The 23,275-nt window shown below is 41.4% G+C and overlaps 2 protein-coding genes across 2 annotated transcripts; one reads left to right on the forward strand and one right to left on the reverse strand.

Annotated features, from left to right (window-relative positions):
* Window positions 1–215: 215 nt before the first annotated feature.
* Window positions 216–2,841, forward strand: elof1 (elongation factor 1). The gene is made up of 4 exons (XM_004562891.4): window positions 216–352; window positions 1,414–1,536; window positions 1,608–1,678; window positions 2,128–2,841. Exons 2-4 carry the CDS (start codon window positions 1,421–1,423, stop codon window positions 2,190–2,192), a joined length of 252 nt encoding a protein of 83 aa, XP_004562948.1. The 5' UTR covers window positions 216–352; window positions 1,414–1,420; the 3' UTR covers window positions 2,193–2,841.
* On the reverse strand, window positions 2,838–19,075 carry cnn1b (calponin 1, basic, smooth muscle, b). Its single transcript, XM_004562890.4, has 7 exons — window positions 18,722–19,075; window positions 8,172–8,293; window positions 8,021–8,087; window positions 6,973–7,110; window positions 6,646–6,762; window positions 6,188–6,331; window positions 2,838–5,491 (listed from the first exon to the last, which is right to left on the reverse strand). The coding sequence occupies exons 1-7, from the start codon at window positions 18,779–18,781 to the stop codon at window positions 5,246–5,248; spliced, it is 894 nt and encodes a 297-aa protein (XP_004562947.1). The 5' UTR covers window positions 18,782–19,075; the 3' UTR covers window positions 2,838–5,245.
* Window positions 19,076–23,275: the final 4,200 nt, after the last annotated feature.

Genomic DNA, 23,275 nt, shown 5'->3' on the forward strand with positions numbered 1-23,275 from the left:
ACGGTGGTGTGGTTTTAATGGTCACGGTGGGGTGTGTTTATCAGGAGGGAAAGCTGTAAAATTTACGAAAATACAGGTACAAGTCCAAAATTTCAGCCCTCCTTCACATTTTACAAAGCAGTCCAGTCCTTTGTTGGCCCGGTTGTTGAGTCCGGGGCGGTTTGATGTCCCTAATCTACAGTATCAGCTTGTTTATCAATCTGGAGGCAGATCCACTATTGGACCCCCAGAAGACAGCCAATCAAAAGCCTGACCAAACTCCCACCTAACCAATCAGAAGCGTCCTCAGTGAGACGCTGCATCTGTACCAAGTTGAAGAGCGGAGCATCCTCTGCCGAAAGACATCTCGTTGGTAAGACAACCGTCTCGTCGTCGCTCAAATGTCAAAAGCTGTAGTGCAGAGAAGCACACTTTGTGTTTACCGGTTACCTTCTAGGTTGTTTCGGAAAGCAACTTTTTGCGTCAGTCAGAATCCTCCTACATGACAGCAGCATGTTAGCGCGTTAGCTGCTAACATATAGCCCTAGCTTTTTGGCGTTTATAGAGCGAGCATCTCCGCATCCCCTCTGTTATTATTTTAGCTCTTTGGAGGAGTGTCCACACCTCGAAGCTATGACTATAATAAAACACATTTCAGGTTTTGTTTACACATTGGCAACAGCGTTGGTTATCGTTTCTAAGATATTTTAAGTAACCCACATCTCGCGGCAGTCATTGTTTTGGAAAATAAACCTTTACTGATAAGCAGCTGCGTGCTGGGATTGCACTGTCTGCTGTGTTAACAGTAAGCTATGTAAGTGATGGGTTAGAGCCGTCTCTGTTTAGTACAATATGTGAAAGATTCATGTGGTGTTGAAATAATCGGAAAAACGAGTTTCCTGTGGGGACATTTTAAACGAATGTACACTCAGGCCTAACTTGGAAATTCGGAGAAATTTTAGTCCAAGACTTTCTCTAAAAAAAATAATCTATAGCAGATGAAAGTAAATAATTGATTGCAATTTTAATCAACATTTCAAGTTCGTGTTTTGTATTATGGTTTTTGCTAATCTTAGCTGCTCATATAGGATAGTAACTAATAGTTGCTGTCTACTTATACTAGTCAGAAAAGTTGTTTTATAACAGCCATACTTGCAACAATGCAGATAAAGTGTTTATATACTGTGTGACTATGTTGAATATAAAAACACACCAAGCAATAAAATCGTATGAGATCAATGTAAAGGCGCATAAACACAACTTCAAAGTCCATGTGAGTGCAAGACACCACTGCAGTGACTAGTCAGATAACATGGATCACATAAGTTAGGCAGGACACACAGATACATGTCTAAGAAAATCTTCTAAACGAAATGGAATGTGAAAGCGTAATGGAAACACCTGTGTTTTTTTTTTTGTTTTTTTTGTCTACAGAGATATAATGGGCCGCAGAAAGTCAAAAAGAAAGCCACCTCCCAAGAAGAAAATGACAGGTAACCTGGACACCCAGTTCACTTGCCCTTTTTGCAATCACGAGAAATCCTGCGATGTCAAAATGTAAGTATCGCTCCAAATTCTTGAAACATTCATGCATCGGGGACATCCTGCCTAAAGTAACTGTCTCCTAGGGAACGAACCCGCAACACTGGAATTATATCCTGCAGCGTTTGCTTGGAGGAGTTTCAGACTCCCATAACATGTATCCTTTTAATCAACAAAAGATGCTGCTTGCTGCCAGGGATGTTTGATTTTGCTTTTTATTTAGAAGTATATTTCAAAAAGTATTAACTCTCCGAGGTCTAAGTTATCAGAAGTGGTTACTCGACCCCAACTTTATATTTTGGGAAAAGGGAAAACATACTTTTTTTTTTTTTTAAACTAATCACTTGAGCGATTACTTTCCTTGTTCTCTGGCTGCCATGACTTGTGACACAGACATGTGATTGCATAGAGTTAGGGTTGGGTTTGTCTGTGATGATGACTTAGACCTCGGAAGGTTAAATACACTCTGCACTTGAATACAGTTCTGGATGCACATGCACATAAAGTACTTTCATTTAAAGTAATACATTTAAGTTGATCTTTGATGCAGCATGTGTATGTTGAATTTTTGAGCACTTGGTTTGGTCCTTAACCTTTTCTCAATAGATCTGTCCGAGCCGGTGGACGTCTACAGTGACTGGATCGATGCCTGTGAAGCAGCCAACCAGTAGCATTCCTAACTGACCTTCTAACCTCAATTTCTGCTTCTTGAAGTAATTTCTGTTGAGCTAGCACAATGTAGCAAACATTTTGTTTTTCTCTTGAGTCACCTGGTGTTCTTAGTTCCTTTTAGGTTTGTTTTTTTTCTTGCTGATTATGACACATTACTCTGGCTGGGCCAGAGTGTGGCCATGTTCTTCTGACAGTAACATGTAGCTATAAAAAGATCAATGTAAATGTTTTCATATCTTATGTTAGTGAACTATTGTAGGACTTAACCTTCCCTTCTTTCGGACCAAATTGTTATATAATAGTTTAAAATATAACCTATGAAATATTTCTTTATATCTTCTCTTAGATCGTTTCAAAGATTTATTTAGCATCTAGATGTTGACATATTTAGATTCTGGTGACAATCAGAATAACTTGTCACATGTAGATTTTCTTTATTTTTCCCCAACTGTGTCACTATTGCACTGAAAACATTTTTTTCCTTTTGGACCAATTTATATTTTTACTGCTAGATTTTCCTTAAAAAAAACAAACAAACAAACAAACAGACAAAAACAAAATCACTTTATGTATCTCTCGTACACTACTTTGATGTATTTGTGTACTTCAAGTTGCTGACAGTAGTAAGAAAATAAAGTCACGAAAATGCTTTGTGTGTTTTTATTGCACAAATGTTTATGAATGTTTCATGTTTAGTGAAAAGCATATTGATAAAGAAACCAGGAGCCAGCATGTCAGGGTGAAATGTTAATGAATCTGTACTTGTCAGTGCCAGTATCAGCGCGTTAGTGATGATGAAAAATTTATATGCCATTTAAAAAAATAAAACAAAAAACACTACATTCTTAGCTAGATTGTAAAGCTTGTACAACACTAGATGGCACACCTCTACAACTTATAAATCATGGAAGCTTTTGAATGATGGGGAGCTGAGAGGAGAAAAAGCATGCACCACTTTCTGTAATCCAAAGCCAGTCTGAAAGCCAGACAGCTGAAAGTAGCGAACAGTTTGAAATTGAGCTCAAATGGGATTTAAATGTTCTCGGGTTATTCCGCCCCAACAATCTCCAGCACGTAATGCTGCCAGATTTGCCCCCTCAGATCGAACAATTCGACTGAACCTGAAGGTCACTTCCTCTTTTATGCTGTTTTTGAGTGCATTAATGGTTAATGGGAAGAGTACATACAATAGCTAACTTAACTTATTAAAGGCACGCCCATCTTTGATGGGTAGGTTCTTCGTGTGATGAAGAGGTGATAGCTGTGTTATCCACCTGCTAAACTATTTATTTAAAATAACAGTCTTGGTGCTTATACAAACTGTGCTGTGCGCACGTGTGTGTGTGTGTGTGTGTATAGACTGTTTCGTTTTGGACAGCAGTCCTAGTTTGCAGCAGTCGTTTTGACATAAAAATAGTAGGGTAGCAGGCCTAGCCAACAGTTCTGTCCAAACTGACGTCAGTGAGGTTATCTAGAGAGCATATTCTCACTTTTCCATCACATGTATGATTTTATTTAAACTGGGATTTAAAAAAAAAAAAAATCTTTAAGTTTAAAATGTAAGCAAGAAATTTAACTTGCTTATACAAGCAGACACCCTGTGCACATATCATGAACCCTGTGATAGGCAGTGGGACCTCTAGCTTTACAAATAACGTTACATTCAAGACATTCGGTGGGTTAGACAGTATGTTGCAGAAGCTTTAAAAATTCTGCATATTTGTCATGACTCACATAAGGATATATCTGCAAGCGCATGGGTCTGCTTTGCTGTTGCTTTTCACAGCCAGTGGTGGACAAAAAAAATAAATAATACTTCATTATAGGTCCTGCTTATGAAAAATATCCCCCTGTGTGTGGTAAACTGTATCTGTGTTTTATTCTTTAAGTATAGCTAATAAATATATGAAGTAAAAAGGAAAACACTATCTGGACTGTACAGCAGGAGTGTCATCAAATGGAAAATATTTAAGTTTAGGTGCTCGAATGTGTAACTAATTGTTCGGGCATCATTCCAACACTGGTGGCGTGTGGCCAGGTAGAAGTGCAACAGTAAAGCTAAAGTTCCCAAAAGTCGAAATATTCCAGGACTATTTTTTGCAGTGCAAAAACAACTGGTGACCACGTACCAAACTTCAATCTGGATACCACCACACCTGCACGTACTCCTTTATAAAAACCAGTGCACCGTGTCTCTCAGAACCTTTTTAAAAAAAAAGACTTTCTCAGTAAACAAACTCTGAAATGCTCCACAACAAGCCATGTAAATGAGCCCTGCAAAAATGGCACAATGGGTAATTTAGCAAACTTAACATGACTATTGGTTAGCGCAGGTGCTCGCGGTGAAAAAAAAAGAAAAAGAAAAGCAATGTCCGCACAAAAGCTGCGCATCGCGATCAGTCTGTGGACCCAGAGCTTGTGTGTCATCCAAAGGAGTGGTATCCTGGAGCCTGCAGAGCTCTTAATGTGGACGTGTTCCAACTGGGTCGAAGTTCAATAGCACCAACTTGTTTGCCCTCCAGGAACTTTGCATATTTTGCTTCATTATGTTCAAACTGGACTGGTTACACAGGGGTAAAAAAATTTTTTTTTTTCTAAATTACGATGCAAGTATAAAAAGCTTTAGGGAAAAAAAAAAACAAAAAAAACAAAAACAAACAAACTATAAATTGCAAAAGATCAAAGATCAAAAAGTCTCCACTTCAGAGCGTGGTTATTTTTAGCTGTAACAATAACATCATTAACTAGAGTGACTGAACTTGGCCACCACATTTTTTTTGTGACGGAAGGTCAGTGTAAACACATTTCTTCTCTTTTACTCACGGAAAGCCAAACAATAAGCTGAAGAGTCAAAAACTTGTTTATAAAAGACGGGAAATGAAGCAGACAATGACGTCAATCGATCTGAAAGGTCTGATCGTCGCAAGGACAGTCGCGGCTGGCTGTCTAAAGTAAAAGCGAAAAAAAAAAAAAGGTGGGGGGGTGGGGGCTGGGGTTGGGGTGAGGGAGAGGGAGGTGGGATGGAGGATGCTGCTGTCCATGGTTTTTCCCCTTAGTCAGAGTACTGGTTGTAGCCATCAAACTCCACCTCGCTCCCGTTGTTGCAGTTGGCCTCAGTGGGGTTGATGCAGTACTTGTTGTCGTAGACTTGGCGGGGCAGGCCATAAGTGGTCATGCCCTGTTGAGAGGCCCCTTTGTTGGTGCCCATCTGCAGAGAGATTGTGGTGGTGTCACAGTCCTCCAGCTTCAGGTTCTTGTCAAAAATATGCCTCCTGGTTCCTGGAGCCGTCATGCCGGACTGTAGCAGAGAAAAGCAAGATGGAGGGCGCAGCGGTGTAAATACACTATACCGTTGCATTCATGACAGATGTGTTAACAAATCCAAAGAATCCACCAAAACTAATGAAGTGATCTGAGCAATCAATTTCTCTATATCTCAGCCTGACGTGTCTTAGTCCTCCAAATGCTATTAAAAAACAGTCAACAAGCACGAGGATGTGATTCACTAAGTGTCCTTATAATAAGATAGTCCAGTCAGAACCACATTAGTCAAAGAAAGAACAGTCATCAAATCTGTGATATGACTGTTTGGAGTTCCATGTATATGCACAAAAAGGCAAATGAGGGAGGGCAGTACTGGCAACAGATGTGCAATCACTTAGATCGGACACAGTATGAAATGTAGGAACTGAGGATGGAGGTGGGTTGCAAAGTGGCTTGCAGGAGTGCAGCAACTATTGGTTAGACTAAACCCTGTCAGATCAACTCAAGTTGCAGTTTCACCTAACATGTTTCTAATGTGTCTTTTTAATAAGTGTATATATTTTGTGTAAAAACATTTTATCTCTTTGATGCAACAATAAAAGGGATTTTGTTCATTTCAAGATACATTTTAAAAACGATAATACATACTAACCATGCTAGAGCTATATCGCCAAGAAACTGTGTAGTGAACAAGTGTTACTTTAGTCTAAAATTATACATCTCTTCCCACCTGGCTGGCTCCCTTGTTGGTGCCCATCTGTAGGCTGATAGTAGATTGGTCAGGGGTGTCCATGCCTATTTTGGCATCATACAAATGGCGTCGTGTCCCGTAAGAGGTCATGCCCTTTTGACTGGCAAACTGGTTAGTGCCCATCTAAATACAGAGGAAAAAGACAGGATTTACATGACATGCAATGTAGTTGCCACAGTTATTCTTTGGAGTGTCTCCAAAAACATCACACTTTAGGATCACGTATGAGGTGTGGTTATTGACCGGTCCATTCCGGTTCCTTGTTTGTTGTTAAAAAGTTGAGAAGACTGTTTGGGGAATATTCATTCAGCAAGAATCCAGCAGGGGGCACAATAACAACACACTGAGAACAGGCTTGGCCAGCAGAACAACACTGCACCATGACAGCTTGGCCATAACACAGTACATTACACGTTTAGCCCTTTTGCCACTCTGACCTGCAGGCCTATGATGTTACGTCCCTCCCTGAGCTTCTCGGGAGCGAAGCGCCGCTGCTGTTTCTCTGCGTACTTCACGCCTATATCGTACTTCGAGTGGAAACCTTTGGACTTGGCCTGAGAGACAGAAGTGGTGGTGACAGAAAGGAAAAATGGTGGTAATAAGAATGCACTTTTCATACCCACATTGCTTTTATTAGATCCATGCTGTTGCCATGGAAATCTAAGCAAAAAAAAAAAGTATCAAGATCAAATAATAATGTGCAGCCAGTGGTGATTTCAGCGAGATGCCGACGTATGTGAATGTGTGTGCACCGCTGCCCTCACCATTCCAGCCAGAGCGATGAGTGTGCACTGGACCTGAGTGTGGTTGACATTCTCAAACAGATCGTTGGCCTCAAAGATGTCGTGTGGCTTCAGGCCGTACTCCGTGATGGCACGGACGAAATTCCCTATGTTTTCCAGCTGAGAGAAAGAGCAAGAATACAGGCTGGAATAAGATCTTTTGGGCATTTATACATGCCTGGATATATTGGCAGAACAATGGTACTGGCCAGTCTGGCCCTGCTGACAGCTGTCAGCCCATTTGCTATCGGCAAATAGTGACATTCAGCAAAATTCAGAATGTCCAAAAATAATGTAATAAAAGATCTGAAAGGTCCTTGAATTTTTTTTAAAACTAGATTTCTTTGTTTCCCCTGGTACAAATGATGGGATGCAAACAATACAAACAAAATCAACAATGAAAATATCTATCAGCATATCAACCAAATTATTATTATTTTAAACTCTTATGTTACCGGCCCAGAATTTCATAAGCAATGCATGCCTTTTACAAATGTCTGAGTAGATCCTGTGTTTTTCTTCCTAGAATAAAACCTTGCATAACAACAGAAAAAATCTGTGACGGTTGCCATCTTGTAACACAAGAAGCTCTGCAGTTTCAGAAATGATCTTATTCGCCTTTTTTTGTGATCTCATGTCGGAACTGAGGCTACAGCTCGTGGGCAGTCAGCTTACCTTGGCACCAGGGCCAAGTATTAAGATTCAAGCTCAATAACTTTTGCTAAATATTGACTCTCGATTTGCGCCCATGCCCTTGGAGAGTGCGACTGTGTGACGGTCTGTGTGCATGTGCGGCAGTGTCAATATCACAGCGAGAACTTTCTGAAAGGCGTTTTAATCAACGCTTAAGAGCTCTGTTTGCTTTTTCCTGGTCCAATACTAGGCTAATAAAAGCTGTGCTAAGATGAGCCTCATTTGATATGGAAGCTACTTTATGGAAGTTAAATAAAAGTCTTTGTTGTCAGTGCCAGTGCGGGAGACGAGTTCCACTCGGTGTGGAAAACAGGAGTTTTGAGAGCTGGAGCATTACCTGGTGCCAGTTTTGACTGGAGTGGTTGATCTTTTTCACAGAGCCCGGCTGGAGAGCATTTATGAGCCTACAAAAAGACAGAGCGAGAGAGAGATTTGAAGAAAGTTCCTGCTTTAAAAAAACAAAAACAAGGTGGCGTCCATCCACTCACTCGCACAATAGTACTCCATCTTTCAGGCTATCCATGAAGCTGTCCCCAGTCCTTTTGCCAGTCACATCTTCAATCCATAGTCTCAGCTCCTCTTCCTTATGTGGGTCATATTTTCCTGCAAGCTGAGAAGCAGAACAGAGCAGAGATGATCGCTCAAACATGATATGAATTTAGATTTTTTCTGGTTTTATTGATTCAAAACAGTAAGACATTAATGATATCACTGAATCCTGGCTACATCAATCCATTCCAGACTCTGCTATTGAGCTAGCAGGCTATACCACACAGCGACATGACCGAACAGTGGACTCCGGTAAGCGCAAAGGAGGGGGGCTCTGTATGTATGTGAACAACAGCTGGTGTACCAACACAGTGATAATAGACCGTTACTGTTCACCGGACATTGAATATCTGACTGTTAAATGCAGGCCCATCTACCTACCTAGGGAGTTCACCGTTGTCATAATAACAGCTGTTTACATACCACCAGATGCTAATGCTAACTCTGCGATCGCACTCCTGCATACAAACATCAATAATAAACAGAGCACTTACCCTGACGCTGTACATATCGTAGCAGGGGACTTCAATCACGCAGACTTAAAAAAAAGCAATCCCCAAATTCCACCAGCACGTCAAGTGTGCCACTAGGGGTGACAAGATTCTGGACAAAGTTTATTCCAACATCAAAATGGGCTACAGGGCCAGACCTTTGCCACATCTGGGTCAGTCTGACCACTTGTCACTGTTTCTAATCCCTGCATATGCCCCCCTCAAGAAAACTGCTCTTACCATCACAAAGAATATTACCATATGGCCAGAGGGTGCCTCTCAGCAGCTGCAGGACTGTTTTGACAGGACTAACTGGGATATCTTTGAACATCAGGACTTGGAAATGTTCACAGACGTTGTCCTCTGCTATATAAAACACTGCATAGACACTGTTACAGCAGTCAAACGGATCCGGGCTTATCCCAACCAAAAGCCCTGGATGACCCGGGAGGTCAGGCAGCTGCTGAAGGAGAGGAACATTGCGTTCAGGTCTGGCAACAGGGATTACTACACCACAGCCCGATCCAACCTGAAGAGAGGCATCAGAGAGGCAAAGGGGGACTATAGGAGGAGGATCGAGGACCATTTGAAGAGTAATACCAGCCGGCAGGTGTGGCAAGGCATCCAGCACCTAACCAACTATAAGATCAATCTTGGAGCTGCGGACGGTGACCTGGAGCTGGCAGAGGAGCTGAATATCTTCTTTGCCCGCTTTGAGACCAGGGTACCGGAGGTATTGGAGCCACAGCAGCAACACGCCACCCATAGCAGCACCACCCTCACCCTGGAAGAGCACGAGGTGAGGCGCATGCTGCAGGCTGTTAACCCGAGGAAGGCGGCGGGTCCTGATGGTGTGCCAGGTCGAATATTGAGGGATTGTGCAGGACAGCTGGCTGGGATCTTCACCAGGATTTTCAACAAATCCCTCGCACAGGCGACTGTCCCACTCTGCCTGAAGTCCTCCACCATAGTCCCCTTGCCTAAGAAGCCCCACATCACTGGCCTGAATGACTACAGGCCGGTGGCACTCACCCCAGTGGTAATGAAATGCTTTGAGAAGCTGGTCCGCAGACACATCACAGCAGCCCTGCCCCGCAGCCTGGATCCACACCAGTTTGCCTACAGAGCAAACCGATCCACGGAAGACGCTGTAGCCACAGCACTCCATGCTGCATTAACTCACCTGGAAGAGCATGGTAGCTATGTGCGGATGCTCTTCGTGGATTACTGCTCAGCTTTTAACACCATCCTTCCACACAAACTGGTGGCCAAGCTACAAGACCTGGGGCTTCCATACAGCACCTGCATGTGGATCAACAGCTTCCTCTCGGGCCGTAGACAGAGAGTCAGAGTTGGCCATCACACATCCTCAGCCCTGAGTCTCAGCACTGGCTCACCCCAGGGCTGTGTGCTCAGTCCACTGCTCTACTCTCTCTACACACACGACTGCACTCCTCGCCACCACAGCAACATCTTTGTGAAATTTGCAGATGACACCACAGTGGTGGGGCTCATTTCCAAGGGAGACGAGTCTACGTACAGAGACGAGGTGGAGCAGCTGACGTCATGGTGTAAGGCCAATAACCTCCTCCTCAACACTTCAAAAACCAAAGAACTCATAATAGACTTCAGAAGGAAAAAGGCAGAGATCCAACCACTATTCATAAATGGGGACTGTGTAGAAAGGGTGGCAAGCTTCCGCTTCCTGGGAGTCAATATAGAGGAGAACCTTTCCTGGAGTGTGAACACCTCCGAGCTGCTGAAAAAGGCCCAACAGAGACTGTACTTCCTGAGAATTCTCAGGAGGAATAACATCACACAGAGACTGCTGGTGTCCTTCTACAGAGCCACCATTGAGAGTGTTCTAACTTACTGCATATGCATCTGGTACACTAGCTGCACAGGGGCTCAGAGGAAAGCACTCCAAGGGATCATTAACACCGCCCAAAAGATCACTGGCTGCCCTCTCCCCACACTGGAAGTTCTACACAACGCCCACTGTTTTAAAAAGGCCCAAAACATCATAAAAGACACCTCACATCCTGGCCACTCCCTGTTCGAACTGTTGCCCTCAGGCAGACGGTACAGGGCAATCAGAGCAAGGACTAATAGACTCAAACACAGCTGTTATCCAACTGCAATAACACATCTGAATACTACAAAAAATGTCCATCACGCCACTCTTGTGTTAATCTATGCACGGTCTGAAGCATGTGTGTGGGAATGTATGTGAATGTTTTACTGTTATATCTTATTAGTATTTTAAGTATTCTATTTTATTTATTGAATTTTATTGTTTTATTTATATTTTGATATTGCTAGGGATGATGCAATGATCGGGGACCATTCTTAATTTCGTTGTTCTCATGACAATGACAATAAAGTTTCTGATTCTGATTCTGATTCTAAATAATTAAATAAATAAAAATAAGACAGCTTGCCCTTTTATGGGCCCTGTAGAAGAACAAAGAGGCATTAATGTGTGTCTACAGTGAAATAATATCCAGTGGATCATATATACATTAAACATTTATATTGTATTTAGTGCGTATTAGACTGTGCCTGCTCTGACCAGAACAATGTAACTGTGTACAAGCTGTAAATATTCATCTAAGACAATGTTCTCCAGGCACGCTGAGATAGTGCAAGGACATGGGTATTAGAAGCCTCCGTTTAGTCTTGGGACCTAGTTAAAACAAGGTCCAGTTTCAATCTCACCCAGGAGCAAAACTGTAAAACATCCAAACAAAATACACAAAAAAAGCAGAGCAAAATAAAGAAAGGCCACTTTGCAAGTGATACCATTTCAAATTATGCAGTGCTAGAAGGGCTTAATTATATTTCCTCATTCAGGGGGTCACGTTGGGGTTACTGCATAGGGTCATAGTTTTATCCCCCCCATCAGGTTTCTACTTCATCTGCTGGGAAACTTCTCTCCTCAAGAGACTGCCAACTGTTGCATAGTGTTCAGAAAAATGTTATACAATTCACAACAAACTTTTACGTTTTGTAAACTGATTCAACTTAAGATTATTGTAGACTACATCTAATGATATTTAGTCAACCAAAACTAAAAGAATTTAAAAGCCTAAATTATGACTCAAAGAATTTAACAGTTCAGTCAAAAGACTAAAACTAAATCAAAACGGACACTGGTCGAGTCCTCCATTAACACAAAGAAGCCTTGATGTCTACAAATCTATGGGAAAACGGTGGCTGGGTTTCCTTGACTTATGACCTCCATAAACACTTTTTCAATGAGAATATGGTTCCAATTGCTTGTTTCCAAGTCTTATGGAACATATAGTGAAGTCCAAATATTGTCAGAAAGAGTGATAAAACAGGCCACACTTAAAGGCAGACCTGCTTTGTGACTGACAAGTTGCTGTGATGTGTGTTTGAGAAGCTAAAAGTTACTGCACAATCAGAACCAAAATACTCAGACTTTAAGATGAGACTTCAACCAGTGCTGACGTCACAGCGGCACAAGTTTGTCTTTTATGTACACTCAACTCTAGATGTTCTTCTAATACATTTTATTTGATATTTTCTAGTCTTTAAATTTGAGAAATCTTCAGCAGACTGCATGTGCCACTCAACTATTCATATATTTGTGTCTCCATGTAGACGTGTGGAGAGACAGAAATATGTGTAAAAATCTCAAGTCACCTCTCATGTCTTTATATTTTTCTGGAAAAATGGCTGCTGCAATTTATTGAAGCATGCAAACATAAAGAAAAATGTTTGCATGTTAGAATTGTATGGTAACGTTTGTACAATTCTAACAAGCTTGAAAGTCAACTTTTGGTATGACCACCATTCTTCAATATAGCCTGATCTCTCTTAGGCAGCTTTCTATAATTTCTTTAAGTAGGCTTCAGGAATAGTTCTCTAGGCTTCTTGAAGGACATTTAAAGCTCTTTTTTGATGTTAGCTGCCTTTTGTTCCATTCTCTGTCAAATTGATCCCACATTGCTTCAATAATGTTGACATCCCGGCTCTTGGGAGGCGAGTGCATAAGTGATAAAGTTCTCTAGTGTGTGTGTGTGTGTGTGTATGCTTTTACTGCATTCACAGTGTCTTTGGGAGCATTGTCATGCTGAAAAATGAAGCTGTTGCCAATCAGATACTTGCCCTATGGTACTAAAAGGATCAAACTTGACAGTATTTTTTCAGTATTCATAATTCCATCATTTTTGACAAGATCACACCACTAGCTGAAATGTAGCCCTAACCTCCACCATGTTTTGCAGATGGCTTACCCCGCCCACTGTTATACCCCTCTCCTGACCTTCTCCATACATATTGAGATGATCTGAACCAAAAGTTTCAAATGCAGATTTATCGCTTCATCAGACCCCATATGGAAAAGAAATAGTAAAAACTTATGTGATTACTCATGAAAGTGGCCACTTTCTCATTACTTTCATACATTGTTTTAGTAAGTATCCAAAACATACAAGTTTCATTATATAATTTTTTGATAGATAGCTATCTATCTATCTCTCTTTTCCATATGGGACTGGCTTCCACTGATTTTCATGTATAATGTGACATAGCCCAGCCTTTTCTTCCCGTTTTGGTTCTTTAAGAATGGCTACTTCCTTCCTTCATCCTTCCACTGACACCTTTTCTGATGAGATGGAGCAAAAGGACCAGATACATCTCTCAGGTTCTGAGTTAGATCTTTGCTGGATTTCTTCCCCAGTTTCTTGATGTTCCTAATGACTTTTAGATAATAATATCTTCAGCAGATAAACTTTTTTTTTTTTTTCTTTTTAAGACCCAGCACTTTCTTTTGTTTACTTGTCCCTCCTTTTAAGGACACACAGGCTGAGCTTGCTACATTTTCAGCTAATAGCTTTTTGTGAATCACCTTGTTAGTGCAAAAATACAATTTTATTCCCCTCAAACTCTTATATTTGGCAAATTTTATTTTATTATTTATCAAAAGAAACATGAACAAATTATATGTTTCTTTGACAGGCTGCTAGTAACAAAACGCCAAAAGATACAATTTAAAATTGGTTCTTTTGGAAGTTGTCTGTTATGTGTCGACACAAGACTTTTTAATGCTTGATGATTCAGAGGTCAGCGTTAAGTGACTTAAACAAAAACATTCCTCTGAAAATAGTCAGGTACAAGAATGGGACTGAAAATAAGTATAAAAAACAAAGCAAAGAAAAACTCTGAAGAACTTAAAAATTATTCCTCAGGACCTCTTTTTTAAAATAAAAATAAATAAATAAATAAATAAATAAATGGCAACAAAGTCAGCCTCCTGGGAGGTAAAATATAAAGAAATGATGAGTGGCTAAAGAGTTTTGCACATTACTGTATGAGATGGATTATTTAAGTGCACTAATTGAAAACTGGCCTCTCCGTTTTATTTCAAGGTGGAGTGCCTTCCTAAAGATTTATCAGGAAACTATGTATAATTTACACATATGTATAATAAAGTGTTATCATTCTTACTGATAGTTGAAAGTATAAGGATACTGTATGTGAGAAATTGGTATGAGAATAGCAGACTCTGTAATCTAAAATACAACATTCAAATCCTTAAATACATGAATAGCAGCTTCTTTCATGCCTCAGAGTCTCACAGAGGATGACGCTCCATATCTGAAAGTCTTACTATATACTGAAAAATACTCTAAGCTGAGGTGTAAAGAGAACAGGAAGGAAAATGAAATGTGGACATTTCTGCATGCAGAAACACACAGGCCTCTCCCTCTCTCTCCATGCATTTCCTTATTGGCATAAACACACTGCCCTAATACTTTGAATTCTGGCATGGGGGTTTAAGGCTGCCCCCCCCCCCACCACCTCACCCCTTCACCACACACACACACACACACACACACACACACACACACACACACACACACACAATTCCTGAATGTTCTGCAGATAAGTCTTCACAGTCTGGGATCAGCAGCCAACACAAACAAGTATTTCAAAGCAGCAGGGGATAGCGTGGACTCCAGTCCATCACACCAAACTTGGGAGAAACAGCTTTTCCTAAACACTCCTCCCTCTCCCTCTGCCTGTCTCGCTCTGTGTATTCGATTGGCTGCGCTCATATTTCTCCCTCACAATCTCTCTCCTTCTTCTCTCCCTTTGGGTTTTCCAGAATCTGCCCTTTTACAGCGAGTTGACTATTCAGGCACCCAATGTCCGATAAAGGCACACCAAGTCAACAGGTCCCCCTGCCAGTCGGGGGGGGGGGGGGGGGGGGGGTTGTTTGATTTAATTGTGCTTTGTCTTTTGATTGCCGAACTCCACTGCCACAATAAAAACTATTTTAGGCATGAAACACACAGAGAGAAAAGGCAAACAGAACAAAAAATGATCTGTATACTGACGGATGTTATCGAGAGCATGTAACACTTGTAATTCCACCATGAGTGGTAATTACAATAAATAAATAAATAAATAAAAAGAATCAGTAACTGTAAGATCATAGCAAAAGCTATCAGAACATTATGCTAGCTGTCTTAGCTTAGCCAGCATTAGCTAAAAGTAGCTCCACGTGTGGCTGATCATACCAGACCAAGTAAGGCTGTGGCAGTAAATCTTCTGACTGCACTGAACTCCAGTTTGGTGCATTTCATTTCTTATGAATAGAACTTTTTATTTGATTAATGGTGGTCGGCTCTTTTTAAAGGGTTAAATAGTGGCATGTGAAGCTAAAAAAACCAGTACAACCAGTACAAGATTGTCAGCAAAGTGTGTCAGGATGTCACGTGAAAAGTCAAATGAATTACTCTGAAAAAAAACTCTTAATAATAAATCATCATCCCTGAGGGGACACCCAGAATCAATATATAAAGTCAGTTTTGCAGATAACTGAGGTGGAGCCCATGTTTGTCTGCTTTATATACAGTTAGGCAAATACTACAGTATATTGATTCTAAAACCATGGGTTGGCCCTTTCCTGAAAATCGAAATAAAGGATTAACAAGACATTGTAGGATGATTAATAAATGAGAAGAAATAAAGCAATAGCTCTAATTCTTTTATAGTTATAATAATTTAGATTTTTGAACAATAAACTTAAAAGGGAAAATAAGAAAAAGCCCCCAGTAACCCCAACATTTTCACAGGGATCAATAAGACCAAGAGGTTTAGCAATTGCTGGCTTCATCTCCATTGATGTATTGCATGTTTGAGATTTATCACTTCGTTTTATGAGTGAATTTTCTGCTAATTTGGTGTTTTCTTCAGATGTTTTGTACTTCAAATAAATATATATTCAATAATCTTAGAGCTTATAGCCAATTTTATTTAAGGAGTCATACTGTGCGGCTACAGCATGGATTTATTAAGAAAACACATATAAAAAAAAAAGAAAAAAAAGAAAAAAAGAAAAATGTGGACTGCCCTGCACTGTATAGTGGTGAGTTCAAAAACCAGTGGAACAATAGGAAAGAGCTACAAAGTGCCAGTAAGCTGAAGCAGCCATGCCACACACGTCACCTACACAGGAGTTTGCAGGAGGAAAAACTGCCAGCATTTGTCACCATAAGCTAACGGTCAGTTCGAACCAAGTAGGGCTGCTGCAGCTAAACTCTGGGTGTACTGACCCGAGCAGTGGACTGTGACAGAGAAAATTAAACAGGCTCACAAGAATGGCTCCAGAGCTTTGCTACACTATCACAGACTATTTGCTGTAACCGCTGGTGTAAATACGCGAGTTGAGCTGTTAGTGCCTGATATGTGGATTTCCGCCCCTCCCTCATTTATTTGTTTGCATCGAGTCTCCTTGGATTCACTGTGTGAACTACTGGCATGGCCTTGTCTTTGCTATCTATCGCCTATCTGTCTCCTGTCCACCTGTGTTCTATCAGGACAGTGTTTTGTCATTCTTGACTTGGATGTAAACTGTTTAGAGTGAGCACACTTTCTCACGTTCCAAGTCAGAGCCCAGTCACTCCATAAAAGGCCATTAGATGATGATCATGTACCTGTCAGTCTTTCTGCTGCATCTCTGCCCCTCTCTGATGTCACGCTGCTGGAACGCAGCATCCCGCCATTACTCTCATTTAAGCCCTTAGGCTTAAATAAAAATTTTATATCCCCCCCAACACACACACACACACACACACACGACCCTACTTCTCAATTTCCACTCACTGCGTGTACGTGATCGGCTTGGAAATGGCACTGTGGTGTCGGTAAAATAGCAGCCTGACTGCTGAAAGGAATGCGGGCTTCATAGAGTGTGCTGCACCTCTGCATGAGACTAAAGCACAGCTGAGAGATGGCACCATTCAGGGAAGAGGCCAGGGCAATGATGATTATAATGATGATGATCTGGGTATTGGAACAGTCACAGGCTGACCTTTGTCATTCTGGCTGTTAGCAGCTGTGACTCATCCAAACATACAGAGTCACTGCTGTCACCGCACAGGCAGAAAATCCCAGTAATTTTATTCACACTCACAAAGTGAACACGGCCTAGCTTCCCCACAACGGTGACAACACAAAAAAAAAAAAAAAGCTTGAAAATCAGGATTGTGCATGTTTATCCTTACCCAGGTACAAACTGATTTAAAGGTGGAATGTGAGTCAACACTTGTCAGGTGATCCGGCCAGTTTAAAAAATAAAAAAAAATCAGTAATATAATGTGCAATGGCACAACACAGATACGTTCCACCCTGCCAAAATAGTGAGAAATTAATTTTTCAAAGTGATATATATATTATATTGTATTTGGTATATTAGCAACAATATTCCACATCCCAAAATAAATACTCTCACTGACCTAATCATTACAATCTTTCAAAGCTTACTGAATGTAATACTTCCTGTTAAACTTGTGTCATATGTAATTATATGGAACTGCTTTCCAGTTTGCTCTCTCACATGCACATCCATTTACGTCTAGGAAAAGGTTCATAAAAGGTGGAGGATGTGAATTTTAATGTAGTATAATTAGTGAGGGGTGCACACTCACTAATGATACACTAAGTTTTTAATGTTGGCATGTGTGTAGTTTTCATTCAGTCTCGGTCGTTGTGTCCTTGGGCAAGACACTTCACCCGTTGCCTACTGGTGGTGGTCAGAGGGCCCGGTGGCGCCAGTGTCCGGCAGCCTCGCCTCTGTCAGTGCGCCCCAGGGTGGCTGTGGCTACAATGTAGCTTGCCATCACCAGTGTGTGAATGGGTGTATGAATGGGTGGATGACTGGATATGTAAAGCGCTTTGGGGTCCTTAGGGACTAGTAAAGCGCTATATAAATACAGGCCATTTACCATTCATCTAATTTCTGTTCAATCCCCTTTCTCACTGCACAGTGCAGCTTCAAGCTCAGCCTTTGTAAGATCACCTTCTTCCATGTTTCAGTCACTTTTTGATTTCTCTGAGGGGAGATCAGCCAAACAACAATAACAGAGCACTCCCTCCACCACGTGCTTCACTCCAGCACACTATAAAGCCCTGACCCTGCATAATCGCACGAATCATTTGGCCACTAAAGCCTGTTTTCTGCTCGAAAAACAATCACCTCCTTCACGGTGTGATCTCTTACCAAAAGACAGAAGTGTGTCACCGCAGCGGTTTTCCCAAGCACACAACCTGAAATTAAACTGGAATGAGATCACATCACCGATGATATCTTCCCCCCCCACCCTCTCGGTGTAACGTTAAGATACATGTAGGAGTTCCTTTCCAACTGTTTGATGCAGAGCCACAGGCCAACAGCAGGTGTATCTCTACGTCTTTTGCTGCGAGTTGTTTCAACATGCTTAACTATAAAAGCAGCCACCACAAACCCTCTCTTCTGTTTCTTTGTATCACAGTTTCGTTGGAAAAACTGCGTATTTACAGCAATCACAGAGAGCTTGTTGTTTACTTTGCTATTATACTGGGTAGATCAACCTGTTACTGACCCTTTGTGGACCTCTGACCCCCACCAGAGGAGCCCATGCTTCACCTACAGCATCCAAACACACTCTGGATAACTAATATTAAAAAAAAGAAAGAAAACATACCTTACTCTTGACCTCGGCGGAGAGTCCGAAGGCTGGGCCGCTCCTGAAATGTGTTGTCATTCTGTCGGGTTTTCTTTTCTTTTCTTTTCTTTTTTGGCTATTTACAGTGGAGCTAGGGGGGAGCTTTAAAAATGGAGAAGCAGGTTAGAGCTCTCTGTCCAAACAAGGCAGGGAAAGCACGCAGAGAAAGTCCCCAACAAATCCGCGGGTATCTTTTACCCCCCTTTTCTTTTCTTTTTATTAATAATATTATTATTCGCCCCAGTCGTGCTCGGACCTGCTGGCGGAGGTTTTTGGACAACTTTCCAACACTTTTCCGAATCTTTTTAAAACTCTTCCCATGTGTGTGCTCTCTGATTGGCCGCGAACTCCGTCCAATCCGGACGCAGCCCCATCACGGAGGGGAGTGATGTCACCGCTCGGGTATTGGATTTAATCAGTGTCACTTTTTCCACCTTCATACCGGTCCGGGATAATTCACACGTGTGTTAATATGCAGTTTGAAGGAGTTATGTCATTGCCATGTTCAGATCAATTTCTGTTTTTACTCAAGGTCTTAAAAGGAAATTCACGTAGCAGTAACATTTAATTCAGTAATATGAATAATTAAATATTAAGGAGATCTATAGCCTAGATAACTGCAATAAAGTCATACAGTAACATATTAGAAAAGGAAGTCTTAAAACATCTTAAAAATACACGCTTAGATATATAAAAATACTAATATGTGTCTAAAACTGGTCTACTATGTTAATAGAACTACTAAAACACATTATTACCAAAATTGAGTAATCACCCATCATTGAATTCAGGTGTTCCAATCACTTTCATGGCCACAAATGTATTAAATCAAGCACCTAGGCAAGCAGAGTGCTTTTTCAAACATGGGTCGCTCTCAGGAGCTAACTAAATTCCAGTGTGGAACTGTGATAGGATACCACCCGTGTTATATATCCAGTTGTGAAATTTCTTCTGTATTAAATATTCCATGGACCTCCAAATTTCATCAGAAAATCAAATTGGCCATCAGATTAACTCAAGAACAGTGCATACAGAGCTTCATGGAATTGGTTTCCATGGCCGAGCAGCTGCATCCAAGCCGCATATTGCAAAGCACAACATTAAGTGTTGTTTGCAGTGGTGTAAAGCATGAGTGCGTGTGCTTCTCAGTCTGGTATTCCGATAGATGAGTTTGGGTTTGGCAGTTGTCAGGAGAACAGCACTTGTCTAACATTGTCATTGTACCAAGTGTAAAGTTTGGTGGAGGGGGATTGTGGTGTGAGGCTGTTTTTCAGGATTCCGGCTTGGCCCCTTTGTTCCAACGAAAGGAACTCTTAATGCGTCAGCATACCAAAACATTTTGGACAATTTCATACCCCCAACTTAGTAGGAACAGTTTGGGGATGGGCCCTAATATAAGTGTGCACATTCTAATATAAGTGTGCACTAGTGCACAAAGCAAGACCCATAAAGACATGGATGAGTGAGTTTGGTGTAGAAGAACTTATTTGGCCTGCAAAGAGTCCTGACCCCAACCTGACAGAACACCTTTGGGATGAATTAGAGTGGAGGCGGTGAGCCAGGCCTTCTTATCAGTTAGTGTCTGACTTCACAAAAGTGGTTCTTGAAGAAACTACGACTACGACTACTTTTGGCCATATTGTGTATGTAATATACCAAGCAATGATAAGCGACAATGCTAGTAGCGGTTTTCTACTGAAAAGGATCAGGTCCCTAATCATTTCTTTACTGCATCTCAGTCATGAAATGACCGGTGCTAGTGTCAAAAAGTAGTCACAGCTGCCATAGTTGGTGATAAAGAGCTGTACGAGCCTACAGCTAAGCAAACCTTTGAGATTAATGCTAACAATCGGCACACTAACATACTCACAATGAAAATACTAACATGTTTTGCAGGCACTGTTTGCTCTGTACTGTATCTTAAATTAGCATGTTAGCATTTGCTAATTAGTACCCAACACAATGCAAAATGGAGGTTGGTGAGTGTGGGAGGGAAGGGATTTTACCACTACCCTCCAGTGACCCCATCAGATCCTCAGATGAACAGTAAAACATTATATATTACACTGATTTTTTTATTCAACAAATGCTAAGCTAAAATGCAGACACAGTATGTGAAAAAGTGCTCCCAAGTAGCTTCCCCTACAGCAGTCAGGCACTGATCAAGCACTTAATAAATTTATCATGTGTGTGTCAGTTTGCTTACTGGTCTGGAGTGTTCAGGTGTGTGTTTACACGATGTCTAGGAGGAAAGACATCGACAATTATCTTAGAAAAGCAACTGCTGATGTCTGTCAGTCTAGGAAGGGTTTTAAGACCAAATCCAAACAATTTGAAGTCCATCTACTCTGAAGAAGATTATTCAAAACATGCAACACCATTGCCAATCTTTCTAGGAGTGGAAATCCCAGCAAATTCAGCCCGAAGTCAGATTGTGCAATACAGAAAATAAACGAGCTACGTCTCAGACTCTACTGGCTTCTGTTAGCATGTTAAATGTGAAAGTTCAGTTAGAAAAAGACTGAACAAAAACGGCTTGTTTCGAAGAGTTGGCAAGAGAAAGCCTATTCAGTCTAAAAAGAAAATGGCAGCACGTTTTTGGTTTGCAAAGTTTCATCTGAACAAATCTTGTGGAACAACGTCCTTTGGACAAAAACACCTAAGTGGAGATATTTGGCCAAAATGTGGAGCTCTATGTTTGAAGAAAACTAAACATAGCATATTAATACAAACCCCTCATACCAACTGTTTGTTGTTGAGTTGGCCATCAGCTCCTCTGTATACCGAAGTATTTCACAGTAAAATGTAAGGCCATTTGTCTGACAGCTAAAGCTTGGATGAAATTAGGTCATGCAACAGGACAATGATCCCAAGCACAAGAGCAAATGTACAACAGAATAACTGAAAAAAAGAAAAGAATCAGGTGTCTCTACAAGGTGATGAATCGTGGGTTGTGTGTAGTTTTCACACATGGCTTATGCATTTTGTCTCAGTTTTTGTAACCGTGTGTAATGCATGGTGATGTTGTTCGTGTCAGGTTGTTTTTAAATCACTTTAGAACCTGTTAAAGATCAGATAATGTTTATTATATTTATTACAGTTAAAAAGGTGTATTTTCTCTTTCACATGGCGATACATAATAATAATAATGGATTGGATTTATATAGCGCTTTTCAAGGCCCCCAAAGCGCTTTACAATACCACTATTCATTCACTCTCACATTCATACACTGGTGGAGGCAAGCTACAGTTGTAGCCACAGCTGCCCTGGGGCAGACTGACAGAAGCGAGGCTGCCATATCGCGCCATCGGCCCCTCTGGTCATCACCAGTAGGCAAGTAGGGTAAAGTGCCTTGCCCAAGGACACAACGACCAGGACAGAGAGCCCAGGGACCGAACCGGCGACTTTCCGGTTACAGATGCGATTCCCAACCCCCTGAGCCATGGTCGCCCCCCATAGACCAAAATCAGTATGAACCTAGTGCTATCATAGGTTTGATTGAATTAGCTCCATTAACGTAAAGAGTATATAGAAGTCCTTGATGCGTGTCTTACCCTCTCTCTCTCTCAGCTTTCCTGTCTATCATCACTGTTGCTATCCAAGAAATGCCAAGAAAATAATATATTTTTTAAAAAGCCAGTAACTTATTAGGCTGTAGATGACATTGGCCTTGGCTCAGGCGATAGAGCGGGATATCTACCAATCTGATGGCTGGTGGTTTGATTCCTGACTCCTCCAGTCTGCATGTTTAAGTGTCCTTAACCCTGGAGAACCCATGGGGTCAAATTTGACCCCATGGTTTCCCTAGAAAACCAATGGGGTCGACTCTGACCCCATGGGTTCTCCAGGGTTGAAGAGTGTGGATGTTAAACAAGTCACAGAACCGGTGAATGAGTCTTATGGCAGAAAGTACTAATGAGTGTTCAGGTAGAGTAGAACAGCACCAGTCAATCTACCATCTGTAGAATTAAGTATTTTGTTCAATGTAGTTTACAATCCCGCCAAGTTGTGGGAATTTAAATGTGGCAAAGTGACCTAACCATGAGGTTTGTAGTTTCTTAATCGACTCAATCGTCCTCAGCTGACTGAAGTAATCAGAACACTTAAAGGACTGGTTCTGGCTGAAATTTAAAGTTTTGCTATTGATTTTGAAGACAACATTCCAGAACAGATCTGGAATATTTGACAGGATCCAATGAGTGTTTCCATGTTAGTTTTCAAGCCAACATAATAATAATGGATTGCATTTATATAGCGCTTTCTAGACACTCAAAGCGCTTTACAATTCCTCTATTCATTCACTCTCACATTCACACACTGGTGGAGGCAGCTACAGTTGTAGCCACAGCTGCCCTGGGGCAGACTGACAGAAGCGAGGCTGCCATATCGGGCCATCGGCCCCTCTGGCCAACACCAGTAGGCGGTAGGGTGAAGTGTCTTGCCCAAGGATCCAATGACCAGGACAGACAGAGCTGGGGATTGAACCGGCAACCTTCGGGTTACAAGATGAGCTTCCCAACCCCCTGAATCAC

This window comes from Maylandia zebra, linkage group LG4 (assembly GCF_041146795.1).
Source record: "Maylandia zebra isolate NMK-2024a linkage group LG4, Mzebra_GT3a, whole genome shotgun sequence".
Classification (NCBI taxonomy): domain Eukaryota; kingdom Metazoa; phylum Chordata; class Actinopteri; order Cichliformes; family Cichlidae; genus Maylandia; species Maylandia zebra.

What these genes read in the sequence shown, in the direction of transcription:
- elof1 (XM_004562891.4), top strand. Translation starts at nt 1,421, where the DNA reads ATGGGCCGCAGAAAGTCAAAAAGAAAGCCACCTCCCAAGAAGAAAATG. An exon ending in AAATCCTGCGATGTCAAAAT is followed by an intron (nt 1,537 to 1,607) that starts GTAAGTATCGCT and finishes ACTGTCTCCTAG; the next exon opens with GGAACGAACCCGCAACACTG. An exon ending in GTTTCAGACTCCCATAACAT is followed by an intron (nt 1,679 to 2,127) that starts GTATCCTTTTAA and finishes TTTTCTCAATAG; the next exon opens with ATCTGTCCGAGCCGGTGGAC.
- cnn1b (XM_004562890.4), bottom strand. Translation starts at nt 18,781, where the DNA reads ATGACAACACATTTCAGGAGCGGCCCAGCCTTCGGACTCTCCGCCGAG. An exon ending in CCGCCGAGGTCAAGAGTAAG is followed by an intron (nt 8,294 to 18,721) that starts GTATGTTTTCTT and finishes TCTGCTTCTCAG; the next exon opens with CTTGCAGGAAAATATGACCC. An exon ending in GTAACATCATAGGCCTGCAG is followed by an intron (nt 6,332 to 6,645) that starts GTCAGAGTGGCA and finishes CTCTGTATTTAG; the next exon opens with ATGGGCACTAACCAGTTTGC.